At 44.8% G+C, this 17,065-nt stretch overlaps 1 protein-coding gene across 9 annotated transcripts in view; it reads right to left on the bottom strand.

The window, feature by feature from the left end:
* HECTD1 (HECT domain E3 ubiquitin protein ligase 1) overlaps positions 1 to 17,065 on the bottom strand; it is a 424,699-nt gene that overhangs the window by 132,274 nt on the left and 275,360 nt on the right. For 5 of the 9 annotated variants that reach the window (XM_078659397.1, XM_078659396.1, XM_078659400.1 and 2 more), the window contains exon 25: positions 15,310 to 16,140. In XM_078659397.1, the coding sequence (XP_078515523.1) occupies positions 15,310 to 16,140 (831 nt within the window). The remainder of the gene's footprint in view (positions 1 to 15,309; positions 16,141 to 17,065) is intronic. The other 4 variants (XM_078659399.1, XM_078659403.1, XM_078659401.1 and 1 more) reach the window with 1 other exon arrangement.

Raw genomic sequence — 17,065 nt, 5'->3', positions numbered from 1 at the left:
CAGGTCGGAAATCTTTCAGACTGACCTCAGCACATGAACAATGAGCGAGCAGACCAGGGTGTGAGGCCGGTGGGAGAGCTCACCTGGCAGAGAAAGTAGAGATGCATTAGACAAGGTGAATGGGTTGATGAATCCCTGCCCCCGGCGTCCTTCGGGTGGAACGGTATGTAATTAGCCGGTGTCGGCTCTGAACATGAGGCGGTGTGTATAGGCTGTGAGGTTGAAATAGGCGCCGCTCTTGTTTCTGCTGGTTTGTCCATTCGAGCAGGAAATTAAGTCTTAGTTAGATACACGGTTCACTTTCAGATCTCTTTCGGAATTCTGTTTTTTTAAAACAACGATAACTTTGTTGAAATCTGAAAGGTAGGGGTAACACTATCTCACTTAAACTCACCTTTATTAACTAGAACAGTAGATTAAGCTATTGGCATTGTAAATGACAGTGCCATTTATTTATCTGTTTTCAAAACCAACACATACATAAAAATGTTGTCATTTACAATGCCAAAAGCTCTAACTTTTTCAAAGGCGAAACCGTTGCATTGTAAACGCTGGTTTACCTAGTATCCTCCCTGTAGTAGCAAAAAGAGGGTATACGCTTCTGCTGTTGGCTGGAGACAGATGTGAAAGCCTCAGGCATTGTGGTTTTGGCTCCTCCTCGATACTGGGAGCGGTAAAGGAGCTGCAGGCAGATGGGGTTTGAAAGGCGCCCATGGCTTTGGCCGTTTCAGTGACATTCTTAATCTTTTCTAAAATCTCACCTACTTGCACGCCAAAGAGGTGCTCCCATTGAAAGGCGTGTTGAGGAGATGCTGTTGCATCTTGGGTTTAAAACCAGACATTTGCAGACAGGCATGCCCGCAGAGGATGCTGGTGACCTCGAGCAGCTGTGTATGCTGCCTTGAAAGCACACCTAATGTTGATGTTGGAAATTATCTTTCCTTCTGCGACCAACTACAGACCTCGTTTCTTATACTGTCTGGAAGATGTTGGATGAGGTCTTCTATCTGATCCTAGTGGGCTCGGTCATACCTTGAGAGTATGGCCATAGAACAGGCAATGCGCCATAGTGCCGGAGACTGTGAAGTGACCCCAATCAATATTTTTACTTTTCCAGTCCATATTGGGAGATTCTCCTGTGAGTTTGCATGCTTTCTGACTGTGTGCACAACTAAGGAGTTATGGGGGGTGCTGGTCCCTGAAGGGAAGGTGGTTCAGAGAGAGACTCCTCATATTGTTTATCCACCTTTGGCGTGGCAAACCGAGCCAATATTGCCGTTTAAAGATGTCACTAGCAGGCGTAAGCATGCCTTTCTGCATTGGCAGCTAATGGAGTAACCTCTGTGAGGAGTAGAGGGTCTCCATTGGGAAGTCATCCTCCTCAGGCTGAATGTGCATTTCGCCCTTGTGGAAGGTGGTTGCCGATGCCAAACCTCATGGTATAAGGTGGTGTTGTCCGGGATTAAAAATTCACTGGATATGGGTCCGGATCAGTATCAGCTGGGTGCTCTATATCATAGTTATAAGCAAGGGTCATCAGAGTAAGGGGTACCATATGGAAGGTCGTAAGCAAATCCTTTGCTGTCCCCAACCTCCCAGAATGTGAAGAACCTGTGGTGAATGTGTCAGGGGGTCCACAAGTAACAGAGGAGAGGTAGACACTGTGGGAGTTTGAAGCAGTGAGGGACAGGAGGAAGGTAACTGAGGGAGCGGAAAGCTACTCCCGTCATGGTGGCAAGGCTTCTTGGGCACTGGCTCTACAGGGGAGTTTAGGGCCTCTTCGAAGGCCATCTTCCTCTTGTGAAGAACCTGATTCTTGGGTGCATGAGGCGCTTGGCCAGGATCGGACCGGTGCCAGGATTTATGTGAAGGAGTGCTTCCTGGCATTGAGCTGTTCTTGGAGCTTTGGAGGAACGGCAGGTCGAGATCCTTGGAAGAAGCCGAGGAGGCAGCTGTGGATGCTGGTCTGGTCATAGTCTAGGGCTTTTGGTGACTTGATGGTGTAGAAGTGTGAGACTGCTCCGTGAACTTCAGCTCCGAAAGAGACCATCTTTAAAACTGGTGCTGAGGCAGTGATGAATGTCGACGCGTGAGGCTTCGAGAAGGACCTTAGTGCAGAGATCTGGGTGGGCGTCTCGTCTGCCATAGGTATCCAGTGCCAACCATCGCCTTGAAGCAGTGGCAGATCAGAGACCTCATGAGTGGCTTGTGAGCTTGACGCTGTCGCCTTCCTGGAGTGAGTGGTATGTGGGAGAGTGGTGCTCACTGCAATTATCTTCGGTGGCGGAAGCAGAGCTGGCGGGTGCTCATCTGCTTTGGCACTAGAGTCAGCGCTGTCTGCTGAGAATATCTCATTCACCTCGGCACCGGGAGCTTCAAGCTCCTGGGGATCTGTGGTACCCTGGTCTCTGAAGAGGTTAGGAGTATCCTCTTCCTCTTGACTGCATGCCATAGCAACTGAGGCGATGTGACAGGCTCAATGTTCAGGGGCATTGTCTTATTTTGTGAAGGTGAGGCACGCCACACAAGAACCCTCTAAATTGTTGGGGGACAAACAGGTTACCGACTTCGTGCAGGTCTTTCTTCGGATACTTGGAGTGGCAAGTGGGGCCGGAATGGAGTCTGTTCCATCACATGGACATTATCGGGTGCTGAAGTAATGGCGGCCCGGAGTGGCCGATCCCCAAACCTAGGACATTTGATTACTGCAGAGTGGGGTAGAAAGAAAGACGCAATTGAACCCCATGAGTAAGCGCAACTGTAGATTTCACAAACAAAGAACAGATATGAGGGCCCGGTAAGAGCACCAAACAGCGTTGATCCGGAGCTCACAGCGGCGTTTCTGAAACAGACAGCCCCTTCTCTACGTTTCAGCCAACAATTTCTACTCTCTCTTGCAGTCCTTCTCTGCTGGGAGTCCCATGGATGTTGGGGAAATCGCACTCTTCTTTGCCATGGCCACAATGATGGAATCTGTTGCTGCACTATCCTTGATGTAAACAGGGTAATTGAAGGACTATTTATACTTCCTCTCTATTCTCGGTGTTACCGCCTTTCATGATGCTCGCTCTCTGAAAGCTTCCCTTCTTTGATCCATAATGCTTGGCAGGATGGTGAGGTAATGACTTTTGCTCTAACAAGCATTTACAATGCAATAGGTCTCGGGTTAATTAAGTTTGAGCTATTGGCATTGCTTAATGTTGCAACACCAATTGCACCAAAAGTCTATAAATTGTATGCCAAAAAAATGTGTATTTATTTTTGTAGCAGTGGTGGCATGCTGCGCTTTAGATGAATATGTTTGAAAGTAAAGTGCGCCATACTGCGATTGCTACAATAGTTATTTGTGGATGCGTTAACAATTGATGTGTGCACTGATGGCTGGTGGTGTGTGTGCCTGGTGGAAGTGTGCACTGATGGCTGGTGGTGTGTGTGCCTGGTGGAAGTGTGCACTGATGGCTGGTGGTGTGTGTGCCTGGTGGAAGTGTGCACTGATGGCTGGTGGTGTGTGTGCCTGGTGGAAGTGTGCACTGCCGGCTGGTGGTGTGTGTGCCTGGTGGAAGCGTGTACTGACGGTTGGTGGTGTGTGTACCTGGTTAAAGTGTGCACTGCCGGCTGGTGGTGTGTGTGCCTGGTGGAAGCGTGTACTGACGGTTGGTGGTGTGTGTACCTGGTTAAAGTGTGCACTGACGGCTGGTGGTGTGTGTGCCTGGTGGAAGCGTGTACTGACGGTTGGTGGTGTGTGTACCTGGTTAAAGTGTGCACTGACGACTGGTGGTGTGTGTGCCTGGTGGAAGCGTGTACTGACGGTTGGTGGGGTTGCTGAATGGTGAACGTTGCAGTTGAGGGCCGTTTAATGTGAGGGGGTGGGCTTAAGGGTGATGGGGATAGTTTATTCGATGTATTAGTGAAGTGGGATTTTTCAAATTGATGTAATGTTAAAGAAGTTCAACTTCTTCCCTGTCCTAATAAAGCGTCTATTTACAGTGATGGAGAGCCCAGTTATTGTTCCATATTGGCCGATAGAATGTGTACATGGAGCAATCTCAAAGGGTTAAACACATGGAGAGATCAGGAAGGTTCTAACAACACATGATGATCTGAAAAGGAGTAAACAGATAGAAAGATCTGAAAGGGGTCAATACGTTTAGCTATCTTAACAAGAATAAATGTGTGGTGATCCTGAGGAGCAAACACATGGCTTTCTCTGACACTGCTGTGTTGGTGAAGGCCCACTGCTGAAAACCGTTGCAGTAAAGAGACCATGGCATCATCACTGGAAATAAACCAGATTAAAATTAAGCATTACAAAAACCTGAAAAGATGTGTGCGTAATTACAATTCTGTCACAGTAAGCACTTCGGAATAATACTCCTGCTGCAATTTCATGAATATCTCTCTCCTTGAAGATCATGATACGAAAAATACCAATAACTCGAGAAACGATCCACGCAAAAATCAACTTGCTTCGAATAACACTTAAAACTAATAATAACTGTGCTCGTTATGCTCATAAAGCTCTTCCTGATAACTAAGATGTATGAGTAGAATTATGGTACGTACAATTTTGCACCAGCATGCCAGTGGCACAAAAAGATGTCAGAGCATGGTTTATTATTCAACAGTGCTAACTTTACTCACGGAAGTTACATTACCCGCTACCACCGACCAATGTAGGTACCAGGAGCTCATAGGGGTCTGTCCCCCACTGGTCAGCCTGGGCTCTTGGGGTTTTTCGGGACCACTACAGGGCTTCTCCCTAATGCAGCACAGGGCTCCCCTCAATGTCCCGGCCCCAGAATAACCAGTCACTTCTTGCCTTAGATATGTATGCAGCTCCCACATACCCTAAGCTGTTACTAAACTACCAACCAACACTGCAATTCAGTCCTACATACCCGTGCCTCACACTCATATACCCCTCCAATGACCCCAAAATACAAGCATTTGCAATGCAATAGGTCTCGCATTATTAAAGTTTGAGCTATTGGTGTTGCATTATTATTAGCAATGCCAATAGCTCAAACTTTAATAATGCGAGACCTCTTGCATTGCAAATGCTTGTTTTATCAGGCTTCCACTTTCATTAAATAGAGTTCAGGGTTGGGGGGGGGCGGGTCCATCAGGCCTTGCACTGGAACACATGCATGGCCTCTAAACTCGGTAAACAAAGAGAAAGCCTGAGAGTATCAGAAGGGCAACTTCTCTTGGACAACAAATGTAATGTTTGTGAAACATCTGTGAACAGTGTACAAGAGGAAAGTAAATCGCGCACAGTCAGTCTCTCTCTTAATACAGATAAGTTTTTTTAAGACAATAAACAGCCAGGAGAATGTCCCAATATACGTGCTCTCATTTTAAGATAATGTAACGAAAAATGAAATAAGAAAAAAAACGATCCAAATTCTCACAACTATCATGAGATCTCTGGAGACCCTGAGTTTCCTCTATATTTTAGTTTGTAAGAACACGGCGATCTGCAGTTCAGCTGACCAACGTAGGCTGTAATCATCCTCAAAAATATTCTGCGATGTAAACGCTACGTTGCCTCCTAGACGGAGTGAGCTTTATCCACGATACATTTAGTATAAAAATAGAACTGACAAACACTCCAAACATGAATGTGCGTTTGTATTGTAATTGCGAGGCGAATAAGTGGCATTCAAGTCTGTGTGAACTAGTTGCTATTATTAACATTTTATTAATAATTAATCTATAAAACACAGCAGCAAAGAAGTTGCTTCGCTACAAAGTAGAGATTAATTTTTCCGCCCCACACTGGCCGCAAGCTATCACATTTTGAAAGGGGCAGGTGGAAAAATAGAAAAATCTACGCACCCACCGGAAGTCAGGCAATGTCGCCTGTGACGGGGGCGGGGCCGCGTCCGGACCGGAAGAGGAGGCATGCGTATCGCGGCCCGGGGCTCCTGTGAGCGGTGGAGAGCCCCGGGCCCGCCAGCAGGAGGTTAGGCTAGTGTTGCGGGGCTCCCTTGACCAAGACGGAGCCCCGTGAAAGGAGCTGGCAAGAGCTGTAGCGGCAGAGTCCCCCGAGATTGGCCCTGTAAGTTAGAAAGGGCTGGGGGGGGGCTTGGTAACCTTGTATGTGTGTCTGTGTGTGAGGAGGGGGGGGGGGGCAGCACTCGTGTGTCTGTGTGTCTGTGTGCGTGCGCGTGTGTGTGTGTGTGTGTGTGTGTGTGTGTGTGTGGGGGAGGCTGTATGTGCGTGCGTGCATGGGCGCTTGTGTGTGTGGCAGAGAGAATGCAGCGAGCGCGTTCGCGTGTCACTTTGAAATCGCCTCCAAGGCGATGCGCGCGGCCAGGATTGTCTCCTGGGAAGCACACATGCCGACAAAAGGTTCTCGGCGGAGACGCGCTTCGCGCGGCTAGCCGAGACCTAAAAAGGTAGGAGTGTCCCTAGGAGGAAATAGGCCTGTGTCCTCCGTCTAGTTGTGCCCCATACTTATTTGCTGCTCTCTTCACAACAGCATTATAGATCACAATGTCATATGGTGGAGATTGCCTTGAGGGATAAGCGCCAAATTCTTCCTCAAGTGGGTCTGTTTCGAGGTCCTGCCACTGTTTGTCACTACTTTCGGCGTCCTGGTGGATTCCTAGGTCGTCTGTATCCTCCTCATAGAGGAACATCTCTTGTTTCTCTTCCTGCGGTTCAGGGTAGCTGGTGGTTCGAGCTCCCCGTTTTCTTCTTCCTCTTCGCTCTTCTCCTCTGGAGGTTTCGAGGTAATTCAAAATTCATTCATAGAAGCCTGTTATTGTTCTCTTTTTATAGAATCACTGCCATTTGAGCTTCGAGCCGACTCTTCGCCTTCATTTTGTGATCAGTTCTTCAACATTACAAGAGGGCCCTTTTCCACAGGTCCCACAATTACACCAGGCCTTCCTTGGCCCTCTCTTTCTCTCAGCCAGATTTCGATGTCTAAGATTTCACCAAGGAGCGAGTGCTATCGGTCTCGCTCTTTTAGGCCCCTTGGAGTTCAGACTTTGGCTTCCCTCCAGTCACAGAGTACATCATCGCTGAGGTAGTCTTGCTTGGCTTGAATCGAAACTATTTGAACTTTTTCTTTTACATTATCTTGTACTTAAGCTTCCCTATCATTGGGTTTCTTCGTTGGTTCTTTAGCTTCAATTCCGCTGGCCTCTTCCACCTTGGTATCTGAGCCTTCTGCTTCTTCTGCCTTCTCGATGCTGTAGTCTTCCTCATTCAACAGGTTGAGGTCCTACAGTAATGGTCTCCCTTTACTCTATGTCTGCGTGGTTGTTTGGTGTTCTTACCTCTTCCTCTCCCTTGCTCAGGTTTTTTGGCGCACGCTTTTGCAGTTATTAGTGCAGTAAATTCCTAGCAGACAGAAGTTATAGACCTTGTGGTTGTCCCTCTGGGCAAACTTACGGTGACACCTGAGGCACAATCTAAAAGGATTCTTTTCCATCTCTCCCCTTCTGGGCATTCTCTAACCATGTGGTCAACAATTTATGTGGTCTGATCCCTGTTCTGGTGATCTTTGGTCATCTCATTGATTTCGGTGGTTTAAGTTTATCCACCTTTTGCTCTTTGTTTCCCTCGATTTTCTTCAACGATCCAATGCATTTCCTTCTGTGATTGTTTCTGCATCCTTTGAGCTTCGGCTATTGGTCCTGACCTAACAGAAGAAAAAAGAATCAGAAGATGGCAACGACGTTCAGAAGGGTGCACATCTGAAGTCATAGGAGGACGTTGATAGAGCAAAATGCCTACAGATGATGCCCAACAGAAAGAAAAGAAATAGAGGAACAAGAAGATTCCGGACCCAACCATTCATGAAGCAAAACGGGTTGATGTACAGTAATTATACGAGTTTTTGTAATGTGTAGAGATTCTATTTGCAACCACTGCCCCAAAGCCTTAGATGCTGCAAGCAGATCATGTTACCTTTGCCCCAATTTGATAAAGTTCGGTTTTGAGTCTTATTTCATCCTTAAAGGTTTCTTCTTTTTTGGTTCTCATTTCATGTTGCATTCTCTTCATCTCAAACAAATCTCTCTAGTAAGTTAGCTACAGCAGAATAACAATTTTCTATAAAATCTGCCTTTCAAGTTTCAAGGACCACAATAACTAAACCTTCGTGCTAACTGAATTACCACAATGTTCTTTCAAGGCTGTTGTAAACGAGATGTCCATAGAAAGGACAGCAGAATGACGTCAAGTGCACAGAGTTGAGGCATCCTGCTTGGAGAGCCCGAGATTCTGCTTTATACATAAAGCCTGAAGCAGACGTGCCAGTGACAGTATTAACAATTTCTGATACTAAGATCACAGATTAATTCGCCTGACAGTCACTTTGAAATCGCCTCCAAGGCGATGCGCGTGGCCAGGATTGTCTCCTGGGAAGCACACATGCCGACAAAAGGTTCTCGGCGGAGACGCGCTTCGCGCGGCTAGCCGAGACCTAAAAAGGTAGGAGTGTCCCTAGGAGGAAATAGGCCTGTGTCCTCCGTCTAGTTGTGCCCCATACTTATTTGCTGCTCTCTTCACAACAGCATTATAGATCACAATGTCATATGGTGGAGATTGCCTTGAGGGATAAGCGCCAAATTCTTCCTCAAGTGGGTCTGTTTCGAGGTCCTGCCACTGTTTGTCACTACTTTCGGCGTCCTGGTGGATTCCTAGGTCGTCTGTATTCTTTTTTGGTTCTCATTTCATGTTGCATTCTCTTCATCTCAAACAAATCTCTCTAGTAAGTTAGCTACAGCAGAATAAAATTTTTCTATAAAATCTGCCTTTCAAGTTTCAAGGACCACAATAACTAAACCTTCGTGCTAACTGAATTACCACAATGTTCTTTCAAGGCTGTTGTAAACGAGATGTCCATAGAAAGGACAGCAGAATGACGTCAAGTGCACAGAGTTGAGGCATCCTGCTTGGAGAGCCCGAGATTCTGCTTTATACATAAAGCCTGAAGCAGACGTTCCAGTGACAGTATTAACAATTTTTGATACTAAGATCACAGATTAATTCGCCTGACAGCAGACTTAAACATATATGTTGCAAATTTAAGCAGACCCGGTCTATGTGCACTGTTAGCACCAGCAGGAGAATCACGGAAAATCTGCAAACCATCTACAGAATACCTCACATACAATGAACCCACTGACATTGCTTTGTTTAAGTGCCCTTTAACAACTTAAAGCCAAAGTTATGAGAAAGCTGTTAATGTCCCAGGTCCTTATCTGCCCACAGTGATGAATGTGAACAGGAAGGAGGTTCTTGACAGGAATGGAGGGTATGTGGACAGGGCAGATGTGGAAATGGATGGGATACTTAAACTATTGTCTCAGTTGAGGATGAAGTTAAAACCGTCTCAAACTTGCACGACTGGCTGTCCTCCGGGATGAGGCGGATGAGTTCTAATGCATTAAATTTGAATAGTGATAAGACGAAACAGTTTTGCTTTGGCCAATTATCAAAGCTGTAAGTTGGTGGCCTGCTACTCCTGGGGACACCTCTTACTTCAGTAGAAGCAGATAACCTGGGAGTAACGACTGATAATTTAAATTTGGATAAAAAGATTACTAAGGTTTCGGCATCTTGCTTTTTATACACAAATATGTTATTTAAAGTACTTGTCCGAACAAACACATAAGAAGGCAGTTCAAGTGACTATTCAATCACAACTTAACTATTGCAATGCATTATATCTGGGACTACCCACTAAGGCAATGACAAACTGTGCTGTAAGATCACTTACAGGTGTGAAATGCAATGACCATGCTTCTCCCATATTGAACCCTTTTTACGTTGGTTGCCAACTGACAAAATAATTCAGTATACAATTATGTGTATGGTTCATAAAGCCTATTACAAGCTGGGCCCGGAAATAACTCAGAAATTTAATATTTATCTTCCTTGTCAAACTATACGGTCTGCAAATGCCTTCTTGTTTACAATTCCCCGAATAAACCGGATTTAGAAATGAGGTAAACTTATCTTTTTTGGCTCCTACACTTTGGAATGCACTACCCTCTTATTTAAGACAGGAGAATAATTTCCTAAAGTTCAGAAAAGGTTTTAAAACATGTACATTTCAACAGTTTCAAGATGCGTTTTCTTTTTAGCACCAGGACAGCCTTGTCAAGGTAACAGTTGAATTTTATAAAAATGTTCTCATCATCATCAGTTCTGGGCCATTTTTCCGCTCCAAGATAGAGCACGCTTTAAAATCAAAGCATGCTTCATGTAAGACTTTATTTAGGCGAAGGAAGAGAAGGTGTTTGGAAATTCCTTCCACTCTTAAGTTTTAAGGGCTTAAAAAAATCTAATTTATTTTCTGCAGCAAACAGGTTAAAAACGTATTCAAAACAAAGAAAAACAACATAAAATACAGTCCAATAATATGCATTGTGCTAAAATAAGTGTAGAGTATAACAAATGAGCTAAACTCTTCGACTAAGAGGTAACATGCAACAGGCCAATGAACATGAGGGGATGTCTTCAGATGAACCTCTAGCAATCAACTTCCACTCCAGTTGAAAAATGTATCTATTTGGGAGCTGCAATGGACAACAGGAAAGGAAACGTGTTTACTACAGTGTGCGTGTTATTTATTCAGGACAAATGCAAACTCCTGTCTAACACCAAGAAGTCTGGATCCTGCTGAGGAACTCCATACCCTAAAAAAAAAAATCCTTTTTTTTTCTAGTTTTATATTGAGCAAACTAGACCCGAAGGTATCAGGTATCGGAGAGCTTTACACAAGCACCTGTTATGTAACACAAGGAGACATTCATTTTGGTAGGCACCGGGAGATTAAGTGATTTGCCCAGAATTACAGGATGTTAAGTATCATTGGCGAGACACTAACCCGGTTCCCTAGCTTTGAGGTTGACCGCTCTAGCCGTAAGACTAAATCCTCTTCCCTTGTTGATCAGGGAGAGTTTTGCTGCCTCCTGTAGCGGGTACCAGGAATCTCTCCTCCACATTGTCTAATAAACCTGGGCCCAATGAGAGCAACACTTAGTTTTCTTGATTGTAAGGGCTTCCAAGAGGTATATTCAGCTTGGTAGCACCAGTAGCGAAAGCCTCAAGGAATGTGGTGCTATAATCTATAGCGGAGATGCCGCTGGTGACGTAGTAATACGATAAACTTTTATCATCCATATCTTAGTAGGGAGTTCTGGGCCACCAGAGGTTCTGTCTCTACTGCTTCCTTCTGGTGCGAGCTATACCCCTTGAAAAGGATTGAGGTCTCAAGAGGAGATGTAGCTAGTCTCCTGCTTTGTCCCACTAGAGACAAAGATGTAGTCATGGGCACCAATCTAGTTGGTGCCAAATGCACAAGCTGCAAGAGGGTCCTCAAATGGCATGATGGGTCTTAGAGGCCTTAGCAGTCGTGGATGGAAATCCTGAGTTACAGGCGTCTAAGAGGCCTGTGGAGGCTTTGAGATGCATTCTGGTGCAAGTCACCTTTTCTTTGGAGTCGAGTAAGAGGTAGAGAAGCTCAGGTGACGTTTGTCACAGAAGTAGTCAAATAATGCAAGGTTAGCCTTGCAGAGTACTGAATTCTTGTCAGGACTATTGAGAGCGGTTTGATGTAGTGGGTGGCATCGCCATTCTGAATCTCCTCGACGGGAGCGGGATGACCAGTCAACAGTGTTTCTTGGATGCCAACGGGAACAGGTGGGTCTGCTTCAACAGCGATAAGGCTCTTATAGGCGGTAACGGACTTTGCATTTGCTGAGCAGTGAGTTTCTGACGGGGACTGCAAAAATTTGTTATGAAACTAATGTCTTCTTGTTGTGGCCTGTTCTCTGAGGTGTAGATGACATTAGACTAGTTTTGAAAAGACAGCAGGTTGGTGTCAATACTTTTGGCATCAAATAACTTTGATGTCCATCTTGAGCAATGTGGAGAGCGATGCTGAAGGTAACTCGCCATACATATAAACCATCTCTTCTTCGATCTCCTCCTTGGGAAGTTTATTTCAGTCATCGTCCTGTTCTCAGAGTGCACAAGAGAATCTTTTCTTGAGACACCTTTTTTCTTTCTCTTTTCCTGAACATCCCTCGGAGTCTAATTCTTTTAAAGTTTTCAATGTCCTTTTCAACATTTCTGGGCAAATGTCACATTCTTTCACTGAATGTGAGGCACACTATACAGACCTCTTGTGAGGTAGAGACCGTCTTATTCTTGCTACAGTAGTGGCAAGAGAGAAGTTCTTCGTTAAAACATGTGTCAGACAAAAGTAAATGCGGTCTACTATCAGGAATTGAAAGACGTCTAGTGGAAGTGGATAGTGTGAAGAATGGACTTGAATTACTGCAAAAACCAAAGATGAAACTTCACATATGTGCGGAGATACTTTTCACAGGAGACAAAAAAAGAACTGTGTCAGTGAGGTAAGTGCATGTACAATGGATCAAGGGGAAGAAAGGCGGTATGGTATTGTCACATTCCTCTATGTATTGTAGGCTATCGGGCTTTACCTTGCTATTGTACACTTGTAGCCTTTATTGCACTTAAGATATTGCAATGCAGTCTTGAAATTGGCTATTTGATGCTCAGCAGTTGCAGGCCAGGAAAATCATTTGCCTCTGTTCTGTTTCTAGGGGTGCTGTTCATTATATTGACACCGGCACCCTGTCTTTGTTTCTTAATGGACAATACATCTATAGAACGTTGTCCAGTGTCCACGCAGGCAACAAGTAAATTATTCTAATGTGTATGAACTATGAATGAAGATCCTACGATATAGAACACATTAATACCTTTGGGGTACATTTAAAAATATTCAGCTGTTAATCTTCCAAAATATATTTATACTTTAAATTCTGTACTTAAAGTATTTTTGTTAGAGAGGAAAAAAAATCTCCACAATACTAATATATAAGCTGCACCTAAAGCTGGCTTCGGGTGTTTTAGAATACATTACTATGCTTTCTTATCAAGACCTCATACTGTTCTGTGCATCCCTACACACTGGCGGGATCTAGTCTGCAGCTGACTATTAAGGTGGCACACATTACATTGACAACAATGACATGATGTGTAGACATGTTTTTAATACCTACATCACGTGGAGAAAGGAAAACAACTGACCTCTTATTTCTGATATCTGGAATAAATCATTTTAGGCAGTAAAAAAAGGATGGATTCTACACAGAGCCCACTGCATATATGAAGCACATAATGTATTGGCTTGGCATTCATTGTTTGAGTGGCTTCAGTCTGCATCTCCTATAAAAATGGGATCCAGATACCACCTTTCCCCGTACAATTACGATATTTGTTCTATTTGGTTATCGGCAAGCATTTAGTACATGTTGCAGACAGGACAATTCGCCAAATAGTCACTTTTATTTTTAAAAACCACATCATGACTGAATCCAGTCCAGATAACTTTTTTCCCCAAGCTTGACTTTGTGTCCAAATAAGTTTGGGCAGAAGTACTGGTAGATAAATCGGAGTCCTTTAGTTTCAAAAGCCTAAGTGACATGGATCATGTAGTTTATATCAATACTAACATGGTTCCTAAAGTCAGTTAAATCAACGTTATCTAGTAGTAATTAGACGTGAGCAACCAGGGAAGAATACAAGTCCAGTAACCTCAAATTACAATTCCTTGAATTTCTTTCATTTTCAGACTATGACTTGTTTAAACGTTATACGGCATGGTAGCCGAAGACGAGAAATAGCGCCAGACTGCTACTCAACCGCGGACGCTATTTCTCGTCTTCGGCTACCATGCCGTTTAACGTTCAAACAAGTCATAGTCTGAAAATGAAAGAAATTCAAGGAATTGTAATTTGATGTTACCTAATACAAGTAACTGTTACACATTCGAATCAATGCTAACTGGCCATTGAGCCCTGAAGAAGTCTTGGTCACGAGACGAAACGCGTTGGCTAAGAGAGAATTACATGTATTTTTGGATTTTTATTGTCTGGATCAAATAATAAAGAACTCATTCCGATCAACAATGGAGTCCGGACCTGTTCATTATAAAATTCCTCTTTGGACTGACTCAACATAAAAAGACTTATATTTCCTTAATGGGTGCGGATTCAGCTGCACCAAATGAAAGATGTACAATGGGTGTCCTACAGGGGTCCACAGGTACTGCACTCATGCCAGATTTTAGGATAACCAAACACTATGAAAAAGTGTTAAACTGAATTTCAATCTACATAAATGTCTCATTTTTACATGCAGACACGCTGGCACAGATCTAGCCACTCAAAGTATGTTGGATGACCGACGTGGACATGTAGAAGAAGGTCACAAAACATGTCTTAACTCAACATTACCTTACTGCCATTTGTTCCCTCAACAGCAACAGCAACTGCTTGGGCTTTAAACAATATAGCAAGTGAAATTGCCCCCTCCAGCGTACCACTAGCTAAATCTCAGCATAGAAGCATCTTGATTTGACAGCATCAAGATACTTATCAATATGTTATATCTATTTAGCATTCTCTGTAAAATTAAATCAAACCATGAAGCGTTTTAAGGACAATTACAAAAGATTACTACCTTTGATTTAAAATGGACAGGTCATATGGTAGACACTTAATTTATCTTATGATTAACCAGAGGTCCACATCAGCAACAATATTACAAAAAAAATAAATGGGAGTCCCCAGTGGAGTTCTCAGAATAAAAACAGTGTCTTCCACAAAGAAACCACCACCACAGAGATTACCCATGTAAATTGAAGATGCGGTCTATTATTTGTGGAAACAGCTCTAGCAAACGCATCAACAGAAGCCTAAAGGATGACAAGCAAAGGTCAGGGCCCCAACTAGAACCAAGAAGGAATGTGCGATTCACTAGATAACAAATTTGATAGAATCCTCCCTCCAGCGCAGACAAGCTAAATGACTGGTTCTGTCTGGGACACAGTCCTATGGAAGCGCCGTCTTCTGACTAGACACTAGGTATTGAAGGTGAAATATGGCTGACATGCTACCAAAGGCTGGAAATCACTAGTATATAATGTTTCGAGGACAAAACGTGAGGGTGCATGATGGCCTGTGTGTTGTTTAGAGGCCTCTGTCTAACATCGCCCATCGTCTGTTCCTTCTCCCATCCAATGCAGGAAGTAACTGCTGTGGGATAGCCAATGGAAACACACTTGCAAAGCTGTTACCACAGACAAAAGCCAGCAGAAGCAAAACAATTCAGCTCTGGGTGAATGCAGGAAGTAGCTGTTAAATTACCTTTCCATCAAACATCAGTTGCCAATAATTAAAAATCTTGATCTGCACACAGTCATATTTAACACAATTGAAAATAGAGTATATAATAAAAAAGTTTCCTTACTTGCAGTGCTGAGGACATTCCTTCCAAGGGTGTTAGTGTTGTTGTCACTGCTGCTACGGCTTAAGTTCATGTTGTTGGTAGCATTGGTCCTTGCAATGTTGGCCACTCTGCGAACAAAAGATTCCAAGCTGGATGTCTCCCGTGAGGACAGATTGGGCACGCTGGCGCTGGAACTCATCGGTGCCCCAGCAGCCAGCAGTGAGCTGACAGACAATCTGTTGCTGGCAGAGGAACCAAGGGGGCGCTGTGAGGTGGCTTCCTTATTGGTCAGCTCTGATACGGAGCTAACGTCGGGGGAACTGACACTCACAATGCCCATGGAGATAGCGCTCGACTCCCCAGTTGTCCTTATGACACCATCAGGGCCAAGCTTCCTCTCGGCATTCTCGTTGTTATCTGCAGTTAAAGTGCTGGTGCTGGCGCTGGAGGAGCCACCCACCTCGGCCTGGGCGATGGCATCTGCAGCAGATAAAACCACAATGGACTCATGGATGTCCACACCCGAAACAATGCTCTGTTCCAGGACACTCTCGGCCCGTCGCTCCATTTTGGACGAGCTCAGGCTGATGTCACTGCTGCTGGCCACGCTGCACACCGAGCTGCTGCTGCCCTTGCGGCTGGAAGAGCCGGCGGCAGTGGTCTTGTCCACACAATTGTTTTTCACCAAGCTGCTCCATGACTGCGTCGTGCCTGAAACAGTGGATGAGACAGGTTTGGGTGATGCCGCCGAATCAGGGTCGTACCCTGGGGCAAGCTTGAGGTCAAATTTTCCTTCTGCGCCCATACGGTAAGAGTTTGAGCCACCAGCATCCCAGCTGACATCAATCCAGCCTGGAAAGGGACAGGAGTATGTGAGACCCAGCAGAGAGCAGACAGGAGCGAGTCAAGACAGTACCCAACTGCACGGGAGCAGAGTTTTTAATAGTGCCACCGGCTCCCTAGCCACGCTTCCAACCCTTACTGCCTGTGACTTTAAGCCCAGAGTGCAACCAAACCAATCTTGTAATTGATGGACAAGGAGTCTCTGGCTCATCCGAAATGCACATGCCAAACTAATCTTAGGATTTCCATTCAAAGCACATTGTGAGATTGGTGCACCCCCTCCCCACTCTACCATCCTCAACCTGTTCCACCAGAAATGCAGATAGTTTGTCAGAAGCAAGACTATCACAAACTAGATTAAACCAACACCAGTTTCCACCTGCTACATGACCACTTTAAACTCGCTCATCCATGTGACTCCACAACATCCCCCACAACACCTTCTACTCCTTCGTGGCTTTAAGGAAAATAATCAAATTTTTCTTCTCATCTTCCGTACAACGTAAAACCTCACTATCCCAGAAGCCCATTAATCTCCCACTTGGCACTTTGCTTTCTTTATCCGCCTTAGTTAGTAACCACACTATTGCAATCTCTTTGCAACCAACTCGTATGCACCTTTCATCTCCTAAAAGCCTCCCCCCCCGATACTCACTGCCTTGCACCCTTTCTATGACTCCCATCCCCATAGATCCCAAGCACTATCCTCCCCTGGTGACCTAGTCCCACTTTCGGCTGTGACAAACCCACACCTATCGCTGCACAACTGGAGGAGACAAGTGAAAGCAAAGGTTGGGTCAAAATGCAAAGACCGGCGCCAAGTGCCACATACTGCCCCTTATTCCCCACTGAAGCAAGCCGATCCTCTTACGGAGGCATCAGGCCAAGGAGGAGATCCACATCCGCGAGGACGACACCACTTTCTTCACAATGC

Source organism: Lissotriton helveticus, chromosome 9 (genome assembly GCF_964261635.1).
Source record: "Lissotriton helveticus chromosome 9, aLisHel1.1, whole genome shotgun sequence".
Classification (NCBI taxonomy): domain Eukaryota; kingdom Metazoa; phylum Chordata; class Amphibia; order Caudata; family Salamandridae; genus Lissotriton; species Lissotriton helveticus.
The sequence above is the reverse complement of the archived record's forward strand: the minus strand, read 5'-3'. Positions and strand labels throughout refer to the sequence as shown.